We start from the raw sequence: 26,415 nt of genomic DNA, 5'->3' as shown, positions 1-26,415 counted from the left end.
CATCTTGGTGGAGCAGCAGTAAGACATCCATTACCTATAGGACAATTTCAAGGCAACAGGGACGGGTGCGCTCATACAAGGCACTCTTGGTGGTCCTGCTCCTGGCTGGTGACATACATCTTAATCCTGGCCCGACCATGTTGGAACAACAGGCGAGCTCTATGGAGCAGGTGAGGCCCATGTTGCTGCCACCGCTCCTGCTAGCTGAGCCGCCCGGAGCTACAGCGCAGCTAGGCTGGTCCGATCAGCTGCTGGCCCAGATCCAGGAAGCACTGGAGCAGCAGTGCGAAGAGCGGATTGCGTCTCCAGTCTGCCGCGGGGAATCATGCAGCCATGAGTCTCCAGTTCTGGGTGCAGAGGCTGAGCATGCACCGCTGACACCCGCAGGTCCAAGCTACACGGCGCCGGGCGATGGGCGCGCAGCACACAGGGAGCTGCTAGCCAACCAGCCGGGGAACATCGAGGGAGCAGCGGTCCTGCGCGTAACTGTGCACGGGGAACCAGCAGCACACCACAATCCGGAGGAAACATCTGCTTGTTTGCCTGCCAAAGCGAAAACCAATCTTCGGCCTGTGTGGACCAAGAAACCAATTGACGCCAAGGTAAAATATATTCAACAACAGACAAAACTGTTCCAAACTGTAAATCATGCAAAGATTCTCTGGGACCCGGATGCTAAACCTAAAGGGGTTTTTGGTGGACATATTAATATTAGGAGTCTTCCATCTAAAACAGAACAACTGGAAAAACTATTGAATTACTCTAATCTTGATTACTTGGGGCTTTCAGAAACATGGCTGAGCAAGAATACTCCTGCAGGTGTCTATACTATGCCAAACTACAATTTATTCAGAAGAGACAGGTCCCACAAAAGAGGTGGTGGGGTATTCTTGTATGTTAAAAGCAATATCACATGTAAACAGTTAGATTTTCCCTCAAATGATCTGGAGTGTGTAGGAGTCACAATGTTTTTGTCCCCTGAGATGTCATTCAATGTAGTTGTGCTGTATCGGCCACCAAATGAGAAGAACTCTGCTTTTTTTGACATATTGAAAGATATATTGAAAGCTTGCAACAATAGAGAAACTATTTTAATGGGTGATTTTAATTTAAACTGGTTCGATAAAGCACGCTCTGAGAAGTTAAGACTGATTGCCAAACAGTTTAACTTAACTCAAATGTTGAAGACCCCAACCAGAATAACTAGCTCCTCTAAAACTCTCTTGGACTTGATTTTCACAAATAAAGTGGATCGTATTAACAAAACTTATAATTTAATTACGGGGTTATCAGACCATAACCACACTCTTGTCTCAAGAAAACTTTTGAAGACCCGTTGGAGAAACCAAAACAGGAATAAAGTATTTACCTCTTTTATTCCTAAACAGGACTTGGAGCTACTGGATATGGAAATTAAAAATACTGTTCATAATGACCTTGTTTCTGGCCAGGACGCTGAGTTGGCATGTGGCATCTTGAAGGAGTACACCACCACTATTTTATCTAAATTCACCAAAACTGGACTGCGACGATCTAAAAACAGAAAACAATTACCTTGGCTCAGTGAGGGGATATGGCTTTTAATGAAGGAAAGAGATGCTGCCCTTAAAACGTTTTTAAAATCTAGACTGAATACAGACAAATTCATTTTTAAAAGCCTGAGAAATAAAGTGATAAGTCAGTTAAGAAAAGCAAAAGCAAACTTTTTCTTGGACGTTATATCGCAAGCAAAAGGAAATGGTAAACTGATTTGGAAGTGCATCGACAAATTATCTGGGAAAGAGCGGGCTGCAAATGGTCCCCTTGAACTCAACATGAACACTATTGTTAACAAGGCCCAAGTACCCGATACACAAGCCACAGTTACTGACAGCCTCACTGTCGCTAATATGTTCAGTAATTTTTTTGTCACCTCCTTGTCAGAACTGTGTGGCCCACAGAAAATAGTGGTGCCCCCCGCATCAACTGCAGCTCCTGTTAATCCAATTACATATGATCATGCAGGCCCACCTTCTCTGTCACAATTGAATGTTTTAAATTTTGAATGCATTACTGAGGATAAAGTTTGTCAAGTGATCTCCTCTCTATCAAAGAGCAAAGGACTCGTGGCATCTGGATTCCTCATTTTTGAAGACGTACAAAGAAGTCTTTGCAGCGCCAATTGCATATATAGTTAATCAGTCTTTGATTGAATGTGTGGTTCCTTCCTCTCTTAAAACTGCGATTATTACACCTATCTTTAAAGCAGGTAACAGGAAGGACATTAATAACTACAGACCGATAAGTATACTCCCCTCTGTTTCCAAAGTTTTGGAGAAAATTGTTGCTGAACAGCTTATTGAGCACCTCAACAATGGAAATCTGTTAAATCCCATGCAATTTGGGTTTCGATCAAAACATTCCACCGATACAGCATGTTGTTATTTTCTCGAGGTTATCAAATCTTGTCTTGACAGGGGGGGAGTTGTAGGGGCTGTTTTGCTGGATCTTCGTAAGGCATTTGACACGGTCAACCACTATGTGCTCTTAGGGAAACTACAAAATTTCAATCTTTCCTCCAACACCATCAGCTGGATTAATTCTTACCTCACGGATCGCTTTCAATACGTGAGAGTAAGCGACAAAATTTCGCCTGTCACAGCTTGTACTTCAGGGGTGCCCCAAGGGTCTATCCTGGGACCGTTGCTTTTTAGTCTGTATATTAATGACTTTCCCTCCATCTGTGATGGTGTGGAAGTCCTAATGTATGCAGATGACACAGTTCTCTTCACGCATGGCACCGACGCAAACGTCGTCGCTCAGAAACTCTCGTGGCCATGGAAAAGGCAATGAAGTGGCTTAACAAGTCCTGTCTTACACTGAATACAGAAAAAACGGTTGCAATGTACTTTTCAAACAAAAAATGCCATAGCGTCCGTCCCAGTATATTGGTGGGTAGTTTCATAGTGAAAAATGTTGAAGAGTTTAAATATTTGGGGGTCATTTTGGACCCAAATCTTAGTTTTAAGAAACATATTAAAAAGACCTCTCATGTTCTAAAATTTAATATTGCCAACTTCCGTCACATTAGGAACTCCCTATCTTTAGAAGCAGCTAAATCCTATTTTAATGCCATGATTTTATCCCATATTTTTTACTGTTTGTCTTCATGGTCTCAGGCCAGATCATCAGTTTTAAACCCTCTTAGATCTTTGCACAATCAGGCTTTGAAAATTCTTGATAGAAAGCCACAACGTTTCCATCATTGCCACATATTGTTTAAACTTAAAATTTTAAGCTTTGATAATTTAATCAGGTACTCCAATATCCGCCTGGTACACAAAATCCTGCACGATGCTGCCCCACCCCCCCTAAAGGCCTATGTTCAGCCACGCTCTCAATCGACCAGTAGAGTGCTAAGGTCTGTCACCAGGGGTGAGTGCAATGTTCCAAAAAGGAAGTCCACCTTTTCTCAATCAGCTTTTTCATATAAAGCTATTAAGGAATGGAATGGGCTCCCGGACAATCTAATGAACATGGCTGACTTCCATAGTTTTTCTAGGGCCGTCAAAAAGTGGCTTTTGGATAGTCAGTCCTGTTCTCATTGACAATACCGTACGGGTATTTGGCCATCAGATGGTTCCCTTGTGGGTACCATCTGATGGCATTTAGATTTTCTGATTTATTTATCTTGACCCAACCTTATTTTAGGTTCAATTATTCTAATCTATGTTATTTTAATCAGTCTGTATTTTGTACTTGCACTAAGTGCTTTAAATGTTAACCTTTTATTGTGGTTTCAGGACATTGTACAGTAGTCTGTTTCTTGTATTTGTATTTGAACACTGTCATTGTAAACCCTAATGTGTAGTATTTATGTTTGTCAAGGACTACAGATGGAAATTAGCTTGTGGCTAACTCTGGTGCAGCCATCTTTTTAATGTACCTGCACATTGTCCTTTAAATAAATAAATAAATAAATAAATAAATCATCTTCATCTGTGATGAGGCCGACGATAGCAGAGTCATCAGAGAACTTTTGAAGGTGACAGGTTGGTGAGTTGTAGGAGAAGTCAGCAGTGTAAAGAGTGAAGAGGAACGGCGCCAGGACCGTTCCCTGCGGGGCCCCCACACTGCAGACGACCATGTCTGATGTGTAGTCCCGTGTCCTCACATACTGTGGACGTAGTCAAGAATATGAAATCCTCCCTAAATGCCATTCAAACTAGCACAGAGCTTTCACAGGACCTGGTGGAGTCTGCATCAAAACTGAGGCCACTTTAAGACGCAGCAACAACTCTGAGAAGATGATACACTGGAGCCAGCAGAGGAAATTAGGCAGGTTTACAGATGTAATGCAAGGGAAGACTTACTGTTATTTGCTGCTGATGTGTACATTACGTCTGCATCCCAAAGATGGGCCGCAGTCCAGATGTGGAACATTGGAGTCTTTCGGTGTACTGGCCATGGCTACACTTACTTGATCATGATTTAAGCATACCGATTTCAGGAATCCAGCAAGCCCAGAAGAATCTCACTCCCTGTTGTGCTGCACCGATGGATTCACCATGGGAATGTGATTGATCCAAAGTTCCTTTTGATGTATTCAGTGGAGAAGAATCATGAATGATACACCAAACATACTTTGTTTCAGTGATTAACTGAACTTTTTGCTGATTTAAACCACCATCACCCTATTCATCTGCAACAGTAACCACAACTAAGAATTTGTGGGAAGGTTTTGATAGCCATGTGAGTGAACTGTCGTGCACTTCACAAGCCGTAACCACAAACACAGTCACAGTGAGAGAGTCGGAGGTGGTAGGCAGGTCTGCCTTCTCTTAAAGGAGTGGAGGAGGTAAGTGATAAGGGGTCATGTATCGCTGTATTCAAGAGCGTCAGAGAGGTGCAGTGGAGCAGCTAGTACTGCCAGAAAGGCTTCGCACAGCAGTGAAAACTGCTCTGCACGACGACCCTGGACACTTTGGATTTGAGAGGACATTACAGATGATAAGAGAAAGATTTTACTGGCCAGGAATGTTCCAGGAAATCAAGGCTTGGTGTGAGCAGTGTGAGAGGTGCTGCCTTGGGAAGACCCCCACAGCAGGTCTCAGGGCTCCCCGGGTCAGCATCCACAGCAGTGCCCCCATGGAGCTTGGATGTATTGACTTTCTGACTCTAGAGAAGTCCAAGGGTGGTATTGAAAATGTGCTCATTGTTACAGATCACTTCTCCCGCTTCGCCCAGGCCTACCCCACTAAAGACCAAAAAGCCTGTACAGTGGCCAGGGTGTTGTGGACAAATTTCTTCTGTCGTTTTGGTTTCCCGGCAAAGCTGCATGCAGACCAAGGGCGCAATTTCGAAAGTGACCACTGAAAGATTTAACAGAACACTCCTGAACATGCTGGGGACTTTAGAGTCTCACCTGAAGCCCTGCTGGGATGAGTGTGTTGATGCTATCACTCACGCTTAAGGCTGAATTATGGCTCTGCGTTAAATCAACGCTCAACAGAGCCTACGCCGTAGGGTACGCGGGAGTTTCTCCGTAGCCTACGCCGTAGCCTGACCTGCACCTCCCAAAAAATGGAACTAGAGAGGCAGACCGAGAGGGCTGTGATTGGTTTGCTTGGTAGCAACGCATTTCCGGTTCTGGTTCGTGAAGCAGTCGTGAACTTTCAGTGCTCTTTTCTACATGTGTGTGTGATTTTTATTTTTTTTGGGTTGTTTTGTTTTTTTGCACAATAGTTGTCCTTATCTCTTTGATTCACTGTGACCGGAAAAGCCGGAAGCTAAACAAAGTAGCCTATCAACTAGCGCTCTGGGGGGGTACTGCACCGCGGAGAAATAGAGTGACGGAGAAGTCCGAAGGGTTCACAACATATATATTTATATATATATATATATATATATATATGTATATATATATATATATATATATATATATATGTATATATATATGTATATATATATATGTATATATATATATATATATATATATATATATATATATATATATATATATATATATATATATATATATATATATATATGTGTGTGTATATACAAACCGGATGCGGTTGAAGTTGGGAAATTGTGTAAAATGTAAATAAAAACAAAATACAATGATTTGACAATCCTTTTCAATCCATATTCACCAATACACTACAAAAACATATTTAATGCTTAAACTCATAAACTTTATTTTATTTTTCAAATAATAATGAACTTAGAATTTCATGGCTGCAAGTGAATTATTATTTGGCAAAAAAACAATTAAGTTTATCAGTTGAACATTAAATATGTTGTCTTTGTAGTGTATTCAATTGAATATAGGTTGAGAAGGATTTTCAAATCGTTGTATTTTGTTTTTATTTACATTTTTACATCACAGAACATCACAGATTCGGAAACCAATTTTAACAGTTTCTGATTGGAGGAGTCACGAATCAGAAACCATCTTCTGCTCAATATGGGACTACGTTAAAACGACGGCGTAGCCTACGGCGTAGGGGACGCGTATCGCCGCGTACCCTACGCCGTAAGCTCTGCGTTGGGGTAACGCGGAACCATAAATCAGGCTTAACCAGCTTGGGACGTCATCTCGGAGCGCGCGGCGCGAGAGAAAGACGTCATCACGTTCCTGCGTGAACCCCGAGAGGAAACAAACAAGCTGGTGCAACAGAACCGTTCAACAACAAACTGGTTCTGTGTCGGTGAACAGTGTTCCCCCGCACTGCTCGCCGGGTCCGTGGTCCCCCCGGTCCCCCCGGTCCCCCACCGGGTTCCCGGTCATGAACCCGCCCCGGGTAAGTGGTCCCGGGTGTTCTGACAATTTCTGCTCCCTGCCGAGAAATGCTACTTTGTGGTTCTGCGCATGCGCACAGACGATTTTCAAAGTTTGATTGCCACGCTCATCATTTCCTACACACATTTCTTACACTTATTAGTTTACGCTATTATTATTATATTACGCTCTTAGTATTAGATCCTTTAAAATACACTACCCATGACATGAATGCATTACACGTTGTGAACATTATACGATAAAGAGAGAAAAACAACAATTCTATCACTTTATTTGATATTCATTCAGTCATTGGCCTTTATTTAACCAGGCAGGTCATTAAGAACATTCTTATTTACAATAACGGCCTGGCAAGAGACAAGGACCACTTGGGGGGGAAAGGAAGTGGTTTAGGGAGTAAAACACAGTAGAATTGTAGCTCTACAAAGGCAGAAAACTATTAGGGAGCATTTTTTGGCAAAGCAGCAAAAAATGTCAGAACACTGGGAACACGTGAAAAGCCAGCAGAAGTTATCTTGTTTTGTCAGTGTTATGCTAAATGTATGTTAACAATTTACATTTTTAAATTAACATCTCTCTGGTCAGATTTTGAGTTCTATTGTTTTGAACTTCAGAATCAGAATCATCTTTATTGGCCAGGTTCGAACATTGTCCAACAAGGAATTTGACTCCGGTTATTTCGCTCTTTGGTAGTAAAAATAAACAAATAAACAATAAACAAATGTGGTATTATCTACAGTATAAACATTTTAAGGTGCAGCAGTTTGAGGTAGTGAGAAGGACAGTTCTGAATAAAAATAAGAATAAGTATAAGTATAACCTATATACAATTTTAACAGACAAATTATACAAAAAATACAAAAAAAAATTATACAAAGGAAATACAAAAGTGAGAGGTGCAGCAGAGTGAGGCAGACATGATTATTAAAGAGGGTGCTGGATGATTTTTATTGCAAGTGTTTAACTTGTTCTGACCCTTGACCCCTCCTTCTCTTTACCCCTGTCTCATCTGTTTGCTAGATCCACCACAATCATTGTCCTGTCTGTATTTTATACAGGCTCACACTTATTACCACTTTTAAATACAACGAGGGGTGTGTCTCAAAATGTATTTGTGATGTTATTGTCGTGGTCTAGTTCAGGGGTTGACAACCCGAAATGTTGAAAGAGCCATATTGGACCAAAAAAAACAAATATGTCTGGAGCCGCAAAAAATTAAAAGTCTTGTATAAGGTTGCAACAAAACTTGCAGCAGCAGTAGTGGAGTTTGGAGATGCAATGCACTTCTTAAATCTATTTTTGCGCTCCTCTAATTTCTCCAGAAGTAATGCAATCACACTTTTTCTCTAACTCCCAACTGGGTACTCGGCTGCAAATTTAGCATATTCCCTGGAAATGTCTTTCCACATTATTCTTTTTGTTATTGGACAAATTCTTGCTACAAAGCAAACATTCAGGCAATGAATGCAAATGATTCGGTCCAAGAAACGTCGAATCCTCTTTTGCATAGTATTCAACTACCTGAGCCAGAGTCTGAAGCACGTGTTGACTTGGGTTTGTTCTCGTGCATTATCCCAACTTGGACTCAAATCTGAGCCCAGACCTCAGGTTATTATTTTGTTTTATTTAATATGCCATAATTATTCAGCATGAGGAAATACCTACGTTTAGTAAAATAATAATGCAAGATGCATGATCCTACACTCCATAAATGTATCATGTTTAGGGACAAACTAAGGGGGTAAAGATGCCTCTAGGACGTTAAACAGAACAACAGAAACAGTTGTTATGAACCACCGTCAAGGTTTGTTTTATTGATTTTTATTTTTTTATTGATTTCACTGTAAGCCTTTTTTGACAAGAAGCTGCTATTCTTTGCAAGAAAATATATGTTTAAAGACTTTACACAGCATCTCCACAGCCCAGCGTTCGTTGGACACAAGCTCCTGGTCCAGATCTAAAACTGACCTCCTAAATGTGGTTGTGAGTCCCGTTTGGTTCTGATTGGTATTTTTTCCACCTGTTTTGGGTGCGAGCAGATGAACCACTGGGTGGACCCGTCTTTCTCGGATCTGCCAGAGAAGAGTTTCTCCCTGCCAGGAAGGAGGAGGAGGGGCGGCGTCCAGGCTCAGAGTCCCAGCCCTGAGGTGAAGAGGCTGAAGAAGAGAAGAGCAGCCGACAGCAGCTGTCTGCTGGGGCCGGTGCCCCCCAGAGACCAGGCAGAGCCCTGGGTGGAGCGCTACGCCCCGAGCTCCCGGGTAAGCTTCACTCATTCACACTTGCCCTATTTATGGTCAAATAATTCTTTAAAAAATTCTTAAGAGGCTCATTGTTTTAAAAAAGAAAGTGTAAATTTGCCTTTAACCTGGTAAATACTTGTCATTTGATTTTTCCGTCACACAGACTGATATTGAACAAGCAAACAGTATTTAGAGATGTGGGTGGTCTGTACATAATCAGTGTGTTTACATGGGAAGTTTAATTCCTCTTAAAATTAAATCAGATTTAAAATGAGTAAAAATTACCACGTAAACACCTAATTCTGAATGATCCCAATAATTCCCAATTAAACTTAATTCCGAAGTAAGTGGCTGGTTTATTCTGATTTTAAATCCGAATAGAATAATTCCGTGATCATGTTTACTCTCATTCCTCTTTAAATTAATTCCGGTCTTTCTTTCTGCTCGTTCCCTCTCCCGTCTGTCTCCATGACACTTATATTCCACGCTGGGCTGGTTTTCCTAACGAAGTTTCAAGATGGCAGCACGCAGTAAACGCTGGTCAAGAGCAGAGACCATTTATTTAATAAAAAGCTTGGAGGACCTGGAAATAATTCAAAGAACAGATGGAAACAGGAAACATTAAAATTGTGAGCTTTTCAAAGTTGTAGCAGCTAAGTTAGTTTTTCTTCCAGTAGTTTAACTTCCGGTCCCCCCCCTATCCAATCAGAACCTTCCCAACCCCCAGACCTGGAGAGGAATTGGAGAAAGCTGAGCAAACGTGTTTTCCATGTAAACCGCAATTCGGAATTACTATTTCCATGTAAACGCGAAGGAAAATAGTTTAATTTGGAATTATTTAATTTGGAATAATTAATTCCGAATTAAAAAACATCATGTAACCGTGGCCACTGTGTGTTTTGTGTAGGCCCAACTGGCCGTCCACAAGAAGAAGATCGAGGATGTGGAGAGCTGGATGAGAGAGCACACAAGCCCATCAAAGGTAGCTGAGGAGAGAGCTTTTAGTCGTGCATGTGTGTGTCCCACCTCTCTGAGGACTGGGCTCTGTGCTGCAGTCACTATGTGGGAATTTTAAGAGAAAAAAGTGAATAAAAAGCCATATGCACTGTTTAATGACATTGAAAAATGCTGTTTTTTCACCGCATAAGTCCTATATCAGCGCACGCCTGGCTGCTGTCATTCACAGGGTGGCGTTTTGCTACTGACAGGACCCTCGGGCTGTGGAAAAACTGCCACAGTCCAGGTTCTGTCCACGGAGCTGGGGATCAGAGTTCAGGAGTGGACCAACCCATCACTCCCAGATGCATTCGTCAGCAGAAAAGATGGTGAGCTCAAAACCATTTTGGTTTCCAGCATCCTCGCACATCAACTCTCCACTTGTTGTGCAACAGTGACTACGTTTACATGCAATCAAAATTGGGGTTAAGGTCAATATTCCGGTTACTGAAACATTGGGAATAATCTGTTTCCATGCGTGAGCAAACAGGGTTATCCCTACATAGTAATTAATCATTTGGGATATCTGGATCAAACCAGCGACGCACGGAGAACATCATGACGCAATTCCTGTCATTTCCGCTTCTTCTTCCTGTATCCAAAAGCTTCAACAATAACAGCAGCACGGAGCATAATCAACAGCCCAGTAGAAGTGGTTTTGTTTCTCGGCCCTGTAGTTCTCCTTTTTCAGCGTCTTCCAGCGGAGCTTGATCTGGTCTGGCGTTCATATAAATCCTGCTTCACGCAACTTTTCTCTCACCTTCTTGTAAATCTTCTATCCCGGTACTTTCTACCGTCTACAAATGCAGAAATGTTCATATCCTTCATTACATTTATGAAGTGATTAGTCTCCTCCTGGTCTTGTGTTTCTCCGTGTTTATAAGAACTTCCTGGACTCAAAAGACCAGAATTCCTTACGAAAAGAACAGAAAACAAATTCCTGTTACTTTTGATGGGGATATCCCGTTAGGTTATACATGACCAAATATTCAGGTTAGAAAAGGAGTAACCCAGGGGTCATTTTCAGGTTTTTAAAAACCGGAATATGAGCAAATTCCGGTTATTTAAAGGGGTTATTGGTGTTTACATGGCCGTGCGCAACCGGGTTATTGCTAATATTCCGGTTAGAAAAGGGTTATTGATGCATGTAAACGTAGTCAGTGCCTCAGACGATCACGGATCCGTCACACAAAGCGGGCTGTGGGGATTCATGCATTCCACTTACAGCAGGTCAGGGGCAACGGAGAAGGCAGCATGTGTTTTTTATCAGTACCACATGTACCTGAACGCATCCATATAATTGCTGAGTGGGGAGAAAGCAGTGTGCAAGTCGCATGCTTGAATTACAACGGATCCAACCAAGGAGTGAAGTCTGGAAGGAAGTTCACCAAGATACCTCACTCGGTTATTTATTTGTTTTTTGTCGACAATTAAATTAGCCGGCTACTGATTTTATTATGGATTTTTATTATGGACAACGCTGACTAATCGTTGCCCCCTCTAACTCATACATACATTTTAAGACAGGTTTAGCTTAAATAGAGGAATGACTGGTGCTCCTGCAGGTGAGCATTCACTATAAAAGCGTTGCTTCTTCTGGCAGACATGCTGCTAGAATCCAACCTGCAGGTCGGTCGGCTTTGCTGCTCCTCACTGTGTCTGTCCACGTGTTACTGATGACCAAACATATAGATTTTTTTATTAATTTGTATTCTTTAATTCATTCATTAAAAGAAAAACGAAACAATTCAGTATAATTACAACAAATATCTTTCCTTGAATGAAAGGGAATAGAAAGAAGACTAAGCTTATTTTATCTGTCCCTTTTTCCTAAGAAATCAAATTTCAATAATGTAATAGTAAAAAACAAATTACAAACTAGGCAATTAAAACAAACAACTTTCCAATAAACGTAATTAAAAAAAAAAAAAAACAAATCCAAAACTACTACAAATTTATAAAATAACACAAAATAGCTGTCTTCAAACACAGAGTCGTATTCTTTTTTTGATTCAAAGAAATCAAATATGACTGGTGCTAAGAAGAGAGAGAGATAACTGATGTTAGTGTTTTCTGTGACGGGAGGAAGAGTTCTGGCCACTCCTCCCGATCATCTGGGGAACCAGCCTGAGCCTACGCTTAGCCGCATGTGGCGTCACCAGCACAGCTGTCCCGGTCCCCCAACTGTGAGCTGATCTGTGATTGTCTGCTCTTCAGGAGGATGGAGGCCGGACGACGGGGTCTGCAGCTCTCAGCTAGGACAGTTCCGGGAGTTTCTCCTAAGAGCCAACAAATACAACTGCCTGAAGATGGCAGGAGACGCACAAGCCACAGGCAAGAAGCTCATCCTGGTGGAGGTACGTGCAGCCTTCTACTGCTGTATTTCACATAGAATAGCAACACGCAGCATGTTTCTAACAAGAAGGTATTTGATTCTGTTGACCATGATCTGCTGTTGGGCAGACTCTGTAATCCAGAAAATCACAGAATACAATGTTAATTCACAGTTTAAAGTTTATTTTAATCCCACCCTGGACGTTGTCAGACTATACCTCAAATAGTTTGAGCTCTTGAATAGAACGTCTTCCACCAGAACCTCACACCTTGGTGTAAATCCAGAGCATCCAATGGTCCATGGAGCCGTTGTTGGTCCTGGCTGTCAGATGTAGGAAGTTTAGCTGCAGGTCATCATCAGTTTCTCTTGTTCTCCACAGGAGTTCCCAAACCAGTTCTACAGGCAGCCTGGCAGCCTGCACGACGTCCTCAGGTAAGAAACCCTCACGCAGCTCCAACATGGAATCATGTTGGTTGCACACTCCAAATCAGCTTTGTGTTACTTTGGGTTTGCTCTGTGGGCTTCCTGTGAGGGCGGCTCGGCCAGCTTTCAGCGCCAGGACTCATTTACCATGATGGAAGATTGTTTTTTTTTTTATATAGTTTATAGTTTTATTTGGATACAGCAAAACTGCAGCTATTCTTCCTGAGGTCTGACACATAATACACAGTAAATTACAACAAAAAATTAAAATCAAACCTAAAGAGGTAGCATAAAAAAAGAAAGGAAAAACAGAAAATAAAGAAAAAAAAAGTAATTCCGTTTAACATTTAGATATAAATAAAAACAATATTCATACATTTTATAACATTTTATCAACAAATTCAAACAATGTATAGTTATCATAGTTTGCACCAATAACCATGTTTAATAAATATTCATTTATTTATATTATATATCTATATATATGTATGTGTGTGTGTGTGTGTGTGTGTGTGTGTGTGTGTGTATATGTATATATATATATATATATATATATATATATGTATATATATATATATATATATATATATATATGTATGTATGTATATATGTGTATATATACAGTATATATATGTATATATGTGTATATATACAGTATATATGTGTGTACACATACCTATATACTATCTACATTATTTAATAATATTATTAATAATAATTAAATAAGTTTTCTATGTATCTGTATACAGGACTGTCTCAGAAAATTTGAATATTGTGATAAAGTTCTTTATTTTCAGTTTAAGATTAAGATTCCCACAATATTCTAATTTCTTTAGATAGGATATTTGAGTTTTCTTAAGCTGTAAGCCATGATCAGCAATATTAAAATAATAAAAGTCTTGCAATATTTCAGTTGATTTGTAATGAATCCAGAATGTATGACATTTTTGCATTACAGAAAATAAAGGACTTTATCACAATATTCTAATGCGGGTGCACAAACAGCAGACGGATGGTGTGGACGGGAACCATCCTGTCCGTCACTGGCTGCTGTCCCTGCTCTGTTTGATTTTGTCCTTTCTGTCTTTCAGGATCTTTGTGAAGACAAATCGCTGTCCCCTGGTGTTCATCGTGACGGACTCTGTGAGCGGCGACGGCAGCGTACGCTCTCTGTTCCCCAGAGACCTCCAGCAGGAGCTGGACATCAGCTGCATCAGGTCTGGACCGCGCTCCACGCTTCATGGTGTTTAGTCACCACCATCTTTCTTGTGGCTCACGCACATTTCTTCTGGGAGAATATTTTCAGACATCCCCTTTTACTGTTGCCACTAGTCTTCCTTGAATATACATTGCAACGCTTTCACAAAGTGAAATAAAAGTGTAAGACACTCACTATATTTGGCCACTTTATGGTCCCCCCATGTTATCCAGATGGGTTTTAATATACGGAAGAGTATTAGGGCCAGGTAAGAGAAAAATAAAAATGATATTTTAGAGGAGGAATATTATTTTTTTCATTATGCACATAATGTTGAAGTACAATTTTGAGAAAAAAGCCGATATGTATTTCAACTTTATTCTTGAAATTTCAACTACATATAGAAACGTAATTCTTGCCATTGTAAGAATGAGATGTACCTGCTGTACTCTGCTGCCCTTACTTTTTAACAACTTGTGCTTTTTATTATTTGACCTCTTTTCTTATCATTTTATTTCATTTTATTTGTTATTTACTGTTTAATTGTGTCTTGCTGCTTTTAATGTTGATGTAAAGCACTTTGAATTACCTTGTGTTGAATTGTGCTATACACATAAACTTGCCTTATCAGTGTTTTGTGTTTTCTCTTCCAGCTTTAATCCAGTGGCTCCAACAGCAATGATGAAGGTCCTGAGAAACATTTCAAACCTCGAGGCAGGAAAGGTGATTAGAAGACTCACAGCTTATTCCCGGTGATGAGAGGAGCTTCTGTCTGTGCCCTCCATCATGTAATCTCTTCCTCGTTTTCCTCAGGGTTGTGTAAGGATGCGTCTCCCAGACCAAGCCGAGCTGGACACACTGTGTTCGGGAAGCCCTGGGGATATCCGGAGTGTTATCAACAATCTGCAGTTCTTCTGTCTCCAAGGTGAGGCGTGCATGCTTCACCATGCTGCAGCACTAAATGTTCACTCTTTACACCCCAGCTTTCCTCTCAACGAGAAGCGTGTTTCCATCACCCCGAGGTTTGCACAAATCCAAATCTGGAAAGAAATCCTGTACTGGAAACGGGACGAATTCGAAAAAAAAACTCCCAAGTATCACATAAAGTGGGGCAAAAAAGTATTTAGTCAGCCACCAATTGTGCAAGTTCTTCTTAAAAAGATGAGAGAGGCCTGTAATTTTCATCATAGCTAAACTTCAACTATGAGAGACAGAATGGGGGGAAAGAATCCAGGAAATCACATTGTAGGATTTTTCATGAATTAATTGGTAAATTCCTGGGTAAATTAAGTATTTGGTCACCTACAAACAAGCAATATTTCTGTCTTTCACAGAACTGTAACTTCTTCTTTAAGAGGCTCCTCTGTCCTCCACTGTTACCTGTATTAATGCACCTGTTTTAACTGGTTATCAGTATAAAAGACACCTGTTTTAACTGGTTACCAGTATAAAAGACACCTGTTTTAACTGGTTACCAGTATAAAAGACACCTGTTTTAACTGGTTACCAGTATAAAAGACACCTGTTTTAACTGGTTACCAGTATAAAAGACACCGGTTTTAACTGGTTATCAAAGACACCAGTTTTAACTGGTTATCAGTATAAAAGACACCTGTCCTCAAACAGTCTCACTCCAAACTCCACTATGGCCAAAAACCAAAGAGCTGTCAAAGGACATGAGAAACTAAATTGTAGACCTGCACCAGCTGGGAAAACTGAATCTGCAATAGGAAGCAGCTTGGTGTGAAGAAATCAACTGTGGGAGCAATTATTAGAAAATGGAAGACATACAAGACACTGATAATCTCCCTCCATCTGGGGCTCCAAGATCTCACCCCGGGGGGTAAAAATGATCACCAGAACGGTGAGTAAAGATCCCAGAACCACACGGGGACCTAGTGAAGGACCTGCAGAGAGCTGGGACCAAAGTAACAAAGGAACCATCAGTAACTCACTACCATCAGGGACTCAGATCCTGCAGAGAGCTGGGACCAGAGTAACAAAGGAACCATCAGTAACACACTACTCAGATCCTGCAGGGCCAGCAACGTTATTTCAATAAGCTACTCACCCAGTGATTACAGCCTATCATTTCTAAAAGTAAATGTAGAGATCACGCTTTACAAATTTTGTAAAATCTAAAACCAAACCACGCAAGGATATACTTGTCCAGACCAACAAGAACAGTTTGAATGTGATGTAATTTTTTTCTTAAATTTAGTATGAAGTTGCTTTAATTATCTGGCAAATGATAATAAACACAAGAAAGATGGGTAGTTCAATGATAAATATTTTATTCAACTTTGCCGCTGTTCATACAAGAAGTAAATAAAATGTCCTATCTAAAACCAAGGACAGGCACAGTGATCAGTCATTATAGACATAAATCCATAAATAAATAAACCTCTGTCCATTATTTTTCATTTTTTAAGGACAGGCAATTGTGTTATAATTATAAAATAAAATAAAACGTCTCGTATTTTTTCTCCATCAAGATGGTAAAATGGGTTCTGGATGGCAGGACGTTCTCTGGGTTGAACTGGTGTATCATTTGTTGAAACCCGTCACCATCAACCATGGAGAGCTGCTCATATCACAGATCAGTATTGACTCAGTGAGGGCAGTCACCTGTTGCAGGAACACGTCTACTTCTTTTGCAGAAAAGGCCCCATGGTGGCTCTCTTCTGGACTGCATGCATTTAATTTAAAATACTTTTGTCAGGCACAGTCAGGCATAACGTTAAAGCTCTCTTTTAAAGCCAAAATAGGCTTAATATCTTACCAAAGCGAGTCCGTTTCGTTTAACTGTCCGACGTGCTTTCTCTTCAAATGCTCGTGCATTACTAACAGGCTCCCGTGATAAGCAAGGTCTGCTTTGCAAACCTTGCAAGTAATCTTTTTATTCGCCATATCCAGGCTAAAATGCTCCCAAACTTTTGAAGTTTTATTACCCGCAGCTGCGCTGAGATGCTGTCGTGCTGCGCGGCTCTCGGCAGAGATTGTATTGAAGTGAGACGCCTCAATCCATTGGAAAAACCCGTCTGGTGACAATTGTCGACAATTTTGATTATCGATTTTTGTCGACAACGGCGACGAATCGTTGCAGCCCTAATTATGATCGGAACACAAGCCATTTCACGGCCCAGTAGTAACAGCTCTGCGGCCCGGTACCGGTGGGAACCTCGGCTTTAGAGGAGATCTGCATGGAGGAACGGACCAAAATACCAGCAACAGTGAGGGAAACCTTGTAAAGACTCACAGAAAACCTCTGACCTCTGTCATTGCCAACAAAGGGTATATAACAAAGTATTGAGATGAACTTTTGTTATTGACCAAATACTTATTTTCCACTATAATTTGCAAATACATTCTTTAAAAATCAGACAATGTGATTTTCTGGATATTTTTTTTTTTCATTTTGTTTCTCATAGTAGAAGTGAACCTGTGATGAAAATTACAGGCCTCTCTTATCTTTTTAAGTGGGAGAACTTGCACAATTGGTGTCTGACTAAATACTTTTTTGCCCACCTGTAAACTCTTTTTGACTTCCAGGAGATGTTTTTTTTTTTTTTTTCCAGGTGAATGTCTGCATATTCGCACAAGTGTACTGGAAATGTTTTAACTAATCTCCACGTCTTTGGCAGCGCTGGATGTGACGTAGCTGGTCAATCTAGAGTCATCAAAATCCAGTTTCCAGCCGTTTTTGGTGTCATGAACACGATGTATTTGTGCTAAAACACTAAGGAGGGATCTCTCAATGTTTCAGACACGTCTTTGGAAAAAGATTTGCTTGTCACGGAGGACAGACCAACACTGTCGGTGGGAAGAGCTGCTCCCAGAGCAAAGCAGAGGACGAGGAAGTCCAAGCAGACGAAGCAGCCGGAGGGGCAGCAGGCTGTGGGAGGAAAAGATGCTACTCTGTTCCTGTTCAGAGCTCTGGGAAAGATCTTGCATTGCAAACGTGAGTCACTCCTGCCAGCTCTCCATCCAATCCCCCCCTCCACTTCTCTCATGTGGGATACGACTTCCCAATGCTTATATAAAACATCCGGCCGCCGGCTGCTGGTGCTCCCATCAGCCATGAGGTGGAAATGCAAACGTCACACGTTTAGCTCCATAGATCCCGGACCTGTCGGTTGATTATGTTTCAAAGCTTTTGCTTTTGCTTACATGGTGATGTTTACAGGTTGGTTTATGTAATAGAAGGTACCATTGTGCTGGTGTGATGCGTTTTCAGTAGGGCTGGGGATCGATTCAAATGTCAAGAATCGATTCAATTCCGATTCTTAACATTCAAAATCGATAATCAAGATTCTATCTGATTCCGATATTGATTTGGGTTAGTGTTATTAAAACTGTTTTTTGAGCTGTTGCATGAATTTTATGACTGTAGTTCTGCAACATATTAATACTAGTATTATATTGAGATTCAACAGCAAGTATTGCAGCTAATGATGCTGTAAGGACCAATCAGCTCCCAGAATGCTGATAGAACTGAAACAGAAACATCGTGGGTCAGAATTACCAAACAGATCCAGGGAGGAAACAGACACGGAAGAAATCAGTTTTAATTTTTCCCACATTCCGTTTTTATTTTTTCCATTTTCAGTCTATTAGGGTTTTTAATTTTTGAGAATTTGGTTTTTAGCATTTTATGCAAATGTAACCCTAAGACAGTATATAAAGTAATGCAATATAGACAATTTATGTAATTTTAACTGAAAACTTTATATGTTTTCATACTTTTAAACATATTTAAAGTTAAAAACATGGCACCAGTTATTCCTGTGTCCAACAAAACATTCCTTTTTTGTGCATAAACACAAAAAATACCAAAAGTTGTAATGATGAAAAAAAAATCGATCTTTAGACATATGAATCGATTTTTAGGAATTAATGTGAGAATCGATTTAGAATCGGAAAATCAATTTCTTTCAACACAGGTCTACTTTTCAGCCTTTGATTTATGTGCACAAACCTGCGGCACCCTCTGTGTAGTTCTGCTCTCACATGTCAGGGTATCAGCTTCAGTATTAGCGGATGGATTCTCCCACTAGTAAAGCTGTAAAGTGCTGCTGCAGCAGGGCTGTGATGGTCATGTGACGTGTCCATGTGTCCAACAGGAGAGAGTCCAGCGGCCGGTCCTGGACCCGTCTTACCGTCTCACCTGCAGCATCACCACAGAGACCTGCTGGCTGTTGACCCTGAGGTACAAATACTCTGTTCTACTTCCATCTGGACACCTTTTTAATAAACCTGTCTGTTTTGGCGCTTTTCCACTAGTACCTACTCAGCCTGACTCCACTCGCCTTGCCCTCGTTTCTTTTCAGCACCCAGATCAGAAGTAGGAGGTTGGAGTGAAGCTGCTGTGATGTATTTGATTGTGTGATCTAAATGAAGAAGACAACAACACTAAAGATGTAGAACTTGGAGGAGATGATATACAGGACTGTCTCAGAAAATTAGAATATTGTGATTTTCTGTAATGCAATTACAAAAACAAAAATGTTATACATTCTGGATTCATTACAAATCAACTGAAATATTGCAAGCCTTTTATTATTTTAATATAGCTGATCATGGCTTACAGCTTAAGAAAACTCAAATATCCTATCTCAAAAAATAGAATATTCTGGGTAGGGCTGCACGATTAATCGTTAAAAAATCGCGATCTCGATTCATGCTTGAACGCGATCTCATTTCCAAATGACGACGATTTAAAAAAAAAAAAAAAAAAAAAAAAAAAAAAAATTTTAAAGATGGCTGCATAAAAAAAGGACTAGGCCTATGTTCTAGGTTGTTGTAGTCCTGTCATGGTCAACTATCATGTTGTCATGTTTGTTATATTTTGTTAATGATTGTGGATTACATTTGGAGAAACATCTACCTTTCTCATCACCTGACACATATTGCACATAAATATTGTTAAAATTGTTATTGTTAAAATTATTTAAAGACAAGAGAGATGTTTATTGTTTTTATGTTCAATGTCAGCTGTTACAGCAAAAAGCAGCCAGAGGAATAATTTGTTGCCTCAGAACTACAGGATCTGTTACAAGTCCCCTTTCTGAAAGGGTGTTCAACTCAGGGAGGAACAAATATTGTTAAATTGTTATTATTGTTTCAATTATTTAAAGATAAGAGAGATGTTTATTGTTTTTATGTTCAATGTCAGCTGTTACAAAGTTGATGCCAGTCTTTTATCAGGCACCATCATATTTTTTGTAACGTTTACCTTTTGTATCGGCAGCTTCTTAATAGCAGCAAAAGGCAATGGGGGGTTCATCCCAGCCAGAGGAATAATTTGTTGCCTCAGAACTACAGGATCTGTTACAAGTCCCCCTTCTGAAAGGGTGTTCAACTCAGGGAGGAACAAATATTGTTCAAAATTGTTATTATTGTTTAAATTATTCAAAGGTTTGTGTAAAGAAGACAAGAGATGTTTATTGTTATTATATTTTTGTTCAGCTGTTGCAAAGTTAAAGTAATAAGTGCAATAAATTTTATATTGGAAAAAAATCGTGAGAGAATCGTGATCTCAATTCTAAGCAAAAAAATCGTGATTCTCATTTTGTCCAGAATCGTGCAGCCCTAATTCTGGGAATCTTAATCTTAAACTGTAAACCATAATCAGCAAAATTTTCAGTTGATTTGTAATGAATCCAGAATGTATGACATTTTTGTTTCTTTAATTGAATTACAGAAAATAAAGAACTTTATCACAATATTCTAATTTTCTGAGACAGTCCTGTATGTGCTGCTGGTCTGTGGCTTGTCTTCCATATCAAGTTAAAAAATGAGAGTGAGAGAAGCTTCAAGCGGTGACACTTTTTAATTTCTGTTAGTTTGTCTCGGTGCTGCTGAAAAGTCAGCTGGAGTCGTGAGCATCTATGAAGAGACAGAGCTCCTGGTGGATCTGGTTGTTCCTTATCTCCGTCTAGATCTTTTTAATTCTCTCCTCAGCACCAGGTTTATGAACATCTGACCCTCAGAGTTGGATCATGAAACAGACTTTTGCTGCCGTTACTGGTTGAATAAAATGAACAAGAATCCGTCAGAGTCTCTTTCTCTGATTTCCTCCTCCTGACTCAGACGTCTGACTCCAACCCCCCGACCAATCGGTGGTCTGTAGTGTGATGATGTCAGATACAGCCGACTCAGCAGCTTAGAACCTCGGTAGAATAGTTACAGAAAAGTATCTACTCAACACGTTAGACCCCTGGTGGAAAAATGCGAGTCGAGTCGGGCTGAGTAGGTACTAGTGGGAAAGCGCTGTTTGTGTGAGTGTCTGGGTATTTATTTATTGATGTATTTTTTCCCCCCAGCTGATTGTTGAGCGTTCACATGTAAAGGGGGAGCTCTTCAACCTGTACCTCCACCAGAACTACGTTGACTTCTTCTCCGAGATGGAGGATTTGGACAGAGCCAGCGAGTATCTGTCTGACGCCGACCTGCTCACAGCTGATTGGACAGTCAGTCTTTCACCTCATGTTGTTGACTAATAAAAAAGCTTTGATTAGTTGAGTCCGCACCAAAGTGTTCAAGGTCAAGTGAGCGCTACAATAGAGGGTCTGCATTGACGTCACTTTCCCACTTACGCCCCCTTACTCACACTGAGGGGCAAAACATCAGCAAAAACAGCTGCCACTAGTGGAGAAGACGGGATAACAGCTGATCATGGGCTTAAATTAAAGGCAGTTGGACTTGACAGTGACCCGTACAGTTACCCCAAGAACCAGTGGTCCATGGACATTAATATTTGGTACAGTTACCCCAAGAACCAGTGGTCCATGGACATTAATATTTGGTACAGTTACCAAGAACCAGTGGTCCATGGACATTAATATTTGGTACAGTTACCAAGAACCAGTGGTCCATGGACATTAATATTTGGTACAGTTACCCCAAGAACCAGTGGTCCATGGACATTAATATTTGGTACAGTTACCAAGAACCAGTGGTCCATGGACATTAATATTTGGTACAGTTACCCCAAGAACCAGTGGTCCATGGACATTAATATTTGGTACAGTTACCAAGAACCAGTGGTCCATGGACATTAATATTTGGCCACCAATCCAGTTTCCTGATATTTATATGGACTTAATTTCTACGCCGGGGAAATACACGAAGCAAAGCTTGAAGGTTTACAAAAGTCTTGACGCTTGGTCCTACTTCAAGGCAGGATTTGTTGTAGAAATTAAAGTGATGAGGACACCGAACTTTATGATTTGACTGTTTAACGTTAGCTACCCAAAAATCCAACATTACCTGATACAAAATGGAAACCACAAATCCATGTTTCGGTGTCTGGAATCCAGTTGTTTCTGTGAATTGCAGCGATCCATTTGTCTCTCTTAAGCTTATTTTTCAACAGTTTGTAAAACGATAACTCTGATTTCTTGCTAAATCTATGAGAACAGTCGATCGCACAACAGCTCTTTCCCATTTTAGATGTTTTCTAGTTGCTCAAACTGAAGGAATACGCTCAAACTGAAAGTTTACGCTGCCACAAGTTTACACTCAGTCTTTCTGACACTCAGTGGGCGTAACCGGCTGTGAAGTTGCATCTGTGACGTCGTGCACATTCCCTCTATAGCAGCTGTGCAGCAGCTCAGCTGTGCCTAACAGTGTTACAGGCTAATCGTATCTAACCACTGCCTGCTGTGTTTGAACAGCGTTGTATTTAGTGGGTGTGTTTACAGTCATCTCCCCTGGTTGTGTGAAACGACGTGTCCGTGCTGCGTTGTTTCCAGAGTCGCAGTTTCATGGGGGAGTACGGGAGCTCGGTGGCCGTCAGAGGACTGCTCCACTCCAACTCTCACCAAGTATCTGTTGGCTTCAGGCCGCTGCACAAGCCCGGCTGGCTGCTGGCCGCCAAGAAGGTAGGAGGCTCCGCCGTGCTCTTCAGTCCCCGACAACCTCAGTGTGCTCAAGGGCACGGGCAAAAGGACGAGACATTTGTTACTGTCGCATCTTCAGCGGGGGAATTATGGAAGTATTTGCAATCCCTCCGTAGGAGTCAATTGTAATTTTTTAGAATTTTGGAAGGACTCAAATAATCTTTTGTGATTGTCTTGTGCACGTCACTGGGAAAGTGTAACTTGTGTTGGTGACAGTGTTGTACTAGTTACTGAAAAATAGTAACTAGTTACCGTTATTAGTTACTTCATTCATAGACCAAAAAGTAATGCGTTATTATGAAAAGTAACTTTTTAGTTACTTTAAATAAAAACATTATTTTAAATCCTCCCTTTTAATGTCCCTCTAGCCTTCAATTTGTCATGGTACTGTATGAAATACCAAAAGTTGTAATGTAATGATGAAAAAAAAAATCGATCTTTAGACATATGAATCGATTTTCAAGAATTAATATGAGAATCGATTTAGAATCGGAAAATCGATCTTTTCAACACAGGCCTAGTGGCTAATCAGGAGTAGAGTTCAGGTACTGTACTATGATCGTACAGTATCTATACTCTAGAGTCTATACTCATAGAACGCACACATTACATCAAAGCATTTAATTAATTGTACTCAACAAATTTTAACCTTCCGTTTGCATTTCACCTTCCTCGTCCTGTACTTGAAACTGAGTGTACCGGTATATTTGAATTTTGTGCCTGTAATCCAGTTACTCACAACACTGAGCATCCTTGTTCAGGAGACACAGTCTTCCTGTAGATCAACCTGCACCTTATGTTGCCTGGGTTTCCCGGTTTTGCCTGTTCTCTCTCTACAACATGAGGAAAACCAGAGCGTACCTGACAACATACCACACAGCTCCTGGTCCAGGCTCTGGTCATGTCACACATGGACTACTGTAACTCCTTGCTGGTTGTTTCTTCTCCAGCACCAGGAAAACCGCCTCACCGCCCAGTTCCTGTTCCGGAGCTTCTGTGCCACAGCAGACGTGTTGAACACTCAGCTGCTGCCGTACCTGGCCAAGCTCAGCAGCCCCATGAGGAACCCAGGTAGCACACATTTGAATGTTGGAAGGGTGAACATGATACTCAGCTTTAGTGCAATGCTGTAATTCAAGTTTCATGCCTTTTGTCTTCCAGCCCAGATCACTTTTATCCAGGAAGTGGGTCAGATATCACTGAAGAAACAGTCCCGCAGGTAAAAACACACACGCACCACGCTTTGCTGTCATTTAGAAGTGTGATAGAACCAGTACTGGAGTTGAGGGGGGATGAGGGGGGATGGCATCCCCCCTGAAATAAAAACGGTCCAAATCATCCCCCCCTGAAATGAAAACGGTCCAAATCATCCCCCCTGAAATAAAAACGGTCCAAATCATCCCCCCTGAAATAAAAACGGTCCAAATCATCCCCCCTGAAATAAAAACGGTCCAAATCATCCCCCCTGAAATAAAAACGGTCCAAATCATCCCCCCTGAAATAAAAACGGTCCAAATCATCCCCCCTGAAATAAAAACGGTCCAAATCATCCCCCCTGTAAAACTTCCATCCCTCCTTTCCATCCCTTATGTCATTTCATCAATGAATGTGGTTTTACTGCTATTTCAACATTTAGAGTCATCGCCAGAAGAATAACACCGGCAAAATGTGACAATTTTCACCTGTTTCAAGTAAATTTTCACTTGAAATAAGTAGGAAATTCTGCCAGTGGGACAAGATTTATCTTCTTATTACAAGCAAAAAAATCTTGTTGCAGATTTTTCTACTTATTTTAAGTGAAAATCTACTTGAAACAGGTGAAAATTGTTTTTTCCAGTGATGAGTCTTGTTTTAAGTGTAATGAGAGTTTTTTTACTAAAATGAGACATTTAACTAGAAATAAGACAAATATTCTTGTTAAGATTGTGAGTTTTTGCAGTGATCCATGTTACTTATCCTGTGAAGGACAGAGTCATATTGATAAGTTCAGAAAAGTGTTTTTTATTGTTGTGTTTTGATGTATTTGATGTAAGCCCAGTGGATATTTAAAGCTTACAGAAGGCTGCATTTAACTGCTGCTATGTCATTCCTGCAGTATTTCTGCAGGTGTTTTGGTCACTGCTATTATTTGTAATATATTATATTATTTGTAATCAGCACAAATTATCTGTCCCCATATGATCAAATCCACCATCCCCCCTGTTTTTTTTTTTACAACTCCAGTACTGGCCGTCAGCAGCTATGAAGAGACAGAGCTCCTGGTAGATCTGGTCGTTCCTTATCTCCGTCTAGATTACTTTTTAATTCTCTCCTCAGCACCAGGTTTATGAACATCTGACCCTCAGAGTTGGATCAGAAACAGACTTTTGCTGCCGTTGCTGGTTGAATAAAATGAACCAGAATCCGTCAGAGTCTCTTTCTCTGATTTCCTCCTCCTGACTCAGACGTCTGACTCCAACCCCCCGACCAATCGGTGGCCTGTAGTGTGATGATGTCAGATACAGCCGACTCAGCAGCTTAGAACCTCGGCAGAATAGTTACAGAAAAGTATCTACTCGGCACGTTAGACCCCTATTGGAAAAGAACCAAACTGAGTGGAGCTGAGTAGGCACTAGTGGAAAAGCACCATAACAGAGATGCGTTGGTCATTGTTGCTTTCAGCAGGTTTTCCATGAGTGTGATGCTGCACATCCCACTTGAGCGGTCCTCTGTTCTGTTGTGTGTCCAGGTTAAGTCTGGAGACGCTGACGGACAAGGACACGGCCCATGTGGAGGAGGAGGAGGATGAGAACCCGGCTGAGGGAGAACCTGAGGCTGCTCTAGCAGGCAGTCAGCCCCAGCCTGCAACCAACACAGCTCTGTCAGAGGACCTGCTCATAGAGGAGTACGCCAGTGACTAGAGACATTCATATACACCTGCAATACACTGTCTGTATATATTGTTTTTTGATTGTAGAAAATGTATATATGAAACGTGTTTGTATCAGTGACTAAGTAAATAAAGATAAAAGTTCCGGGTCAATGTTCATTACATCATAAACCTTCACGAGGCTGCCTCACTCCTCCCTTCATAGCTGCTGCAACGGTTCTCATGACAAAGTTATGCTGAATTAAGGTTCAAATGTCACCATCTAAAGAGCTGGAATTATACAAACAGGTTCACCATCTCAGATCCTTGTTTCTTCTTGCATGCAATTCAATTCAATTTAATTTATAAAGTGCCTATTCCAACATAAGTTGTCTCTAGGATCTTTCCAGAGACCAGAACATGAACCCCCGAGCAATTATTACATAAACGATGGCAGGTACAGGGACTGCAGGGGGTCCTCCAACTTCAGAAGAAATAAAGGCAATTTTAACCAAAATAAATTGTGAGATTTAAAAAAAAAAAAAAAAAAAATATATATATATATATATATATATATATATATATATATATATATGTGTGTGTGTGTGTGTGTGTCTGTGTGTGTGTGTCTGTGTATACTGTATATATATGATTGAGAAAACTCCATTAACAGGCGATAATAATCTAC

At 40.7% G+C, this 26,415-nt stretch overlaps 2 protein-coding genes across 2 annotated transcripts in view; one reads left to right on the top strand and one right to left on the bottom strand.

Annotated features, from left to right (window-relative positions):
* ube2l3b (ubiquitin-conjugating enzyme E2L 3b) overlaps positions 1-26,415 on the bottom strand; it is a 189,632-nt gene that overhangs the window by 66,826 nt on the left and 96,391 nt on the right. The window lies entirely within an intron of this gene.
* rad17 (RAD17 checkpoint clamp loader component) lies at positions 6,627-25,895 on the top strand. Its single transcript, XM_061729664.1, has 16 exons — positions 6,627-6,785; positions 8,824-9,042; positions 9,932-10,006; positions 10,211-10,349; positions 12,238-12,377; positions 12,735-12,787; positions 13,870-13,995; positions 14,630-14,699; positions 14,790-14,901; positions 17,743-17,937; positions 19,100-19,185; positions 21,302-21,448; positions 22,733-22,861; positions 23,830-23,950; positions 24,041-24,098; positions 25,608-25,895. The coding sequence occupies exons 1-16, from the start codon at positions 6,771-6,773 to the stop codon at positions 25,777-25,779; spliced, it is 1,857 nt and encodes a 618-aa protein (XP_061585648.1). The 5' UTR covers positions 6,627-6,770; the 3' UTR covers positions 25,780-25,895.

Source organism: Cololabis saira, chromosome 9, assembly GCF_033807715.1.
Source record: "Cololabis saira isolate AMF1-May2022 chromosome 9, fColSai1.1, whole genome shotgun sequence".
NCBI classification, from domain to species: Eukaryota; Metazoa; Chordata; class Actinopteri; order Beloniformes; family Belonidae; genus Cololabis; species Cololabis saira.
The sequence above is the reverse complement of the archived record's forward strand: the minus strand, read 5'-3'. Positions and strand labels throughout refer to the sequence as shown.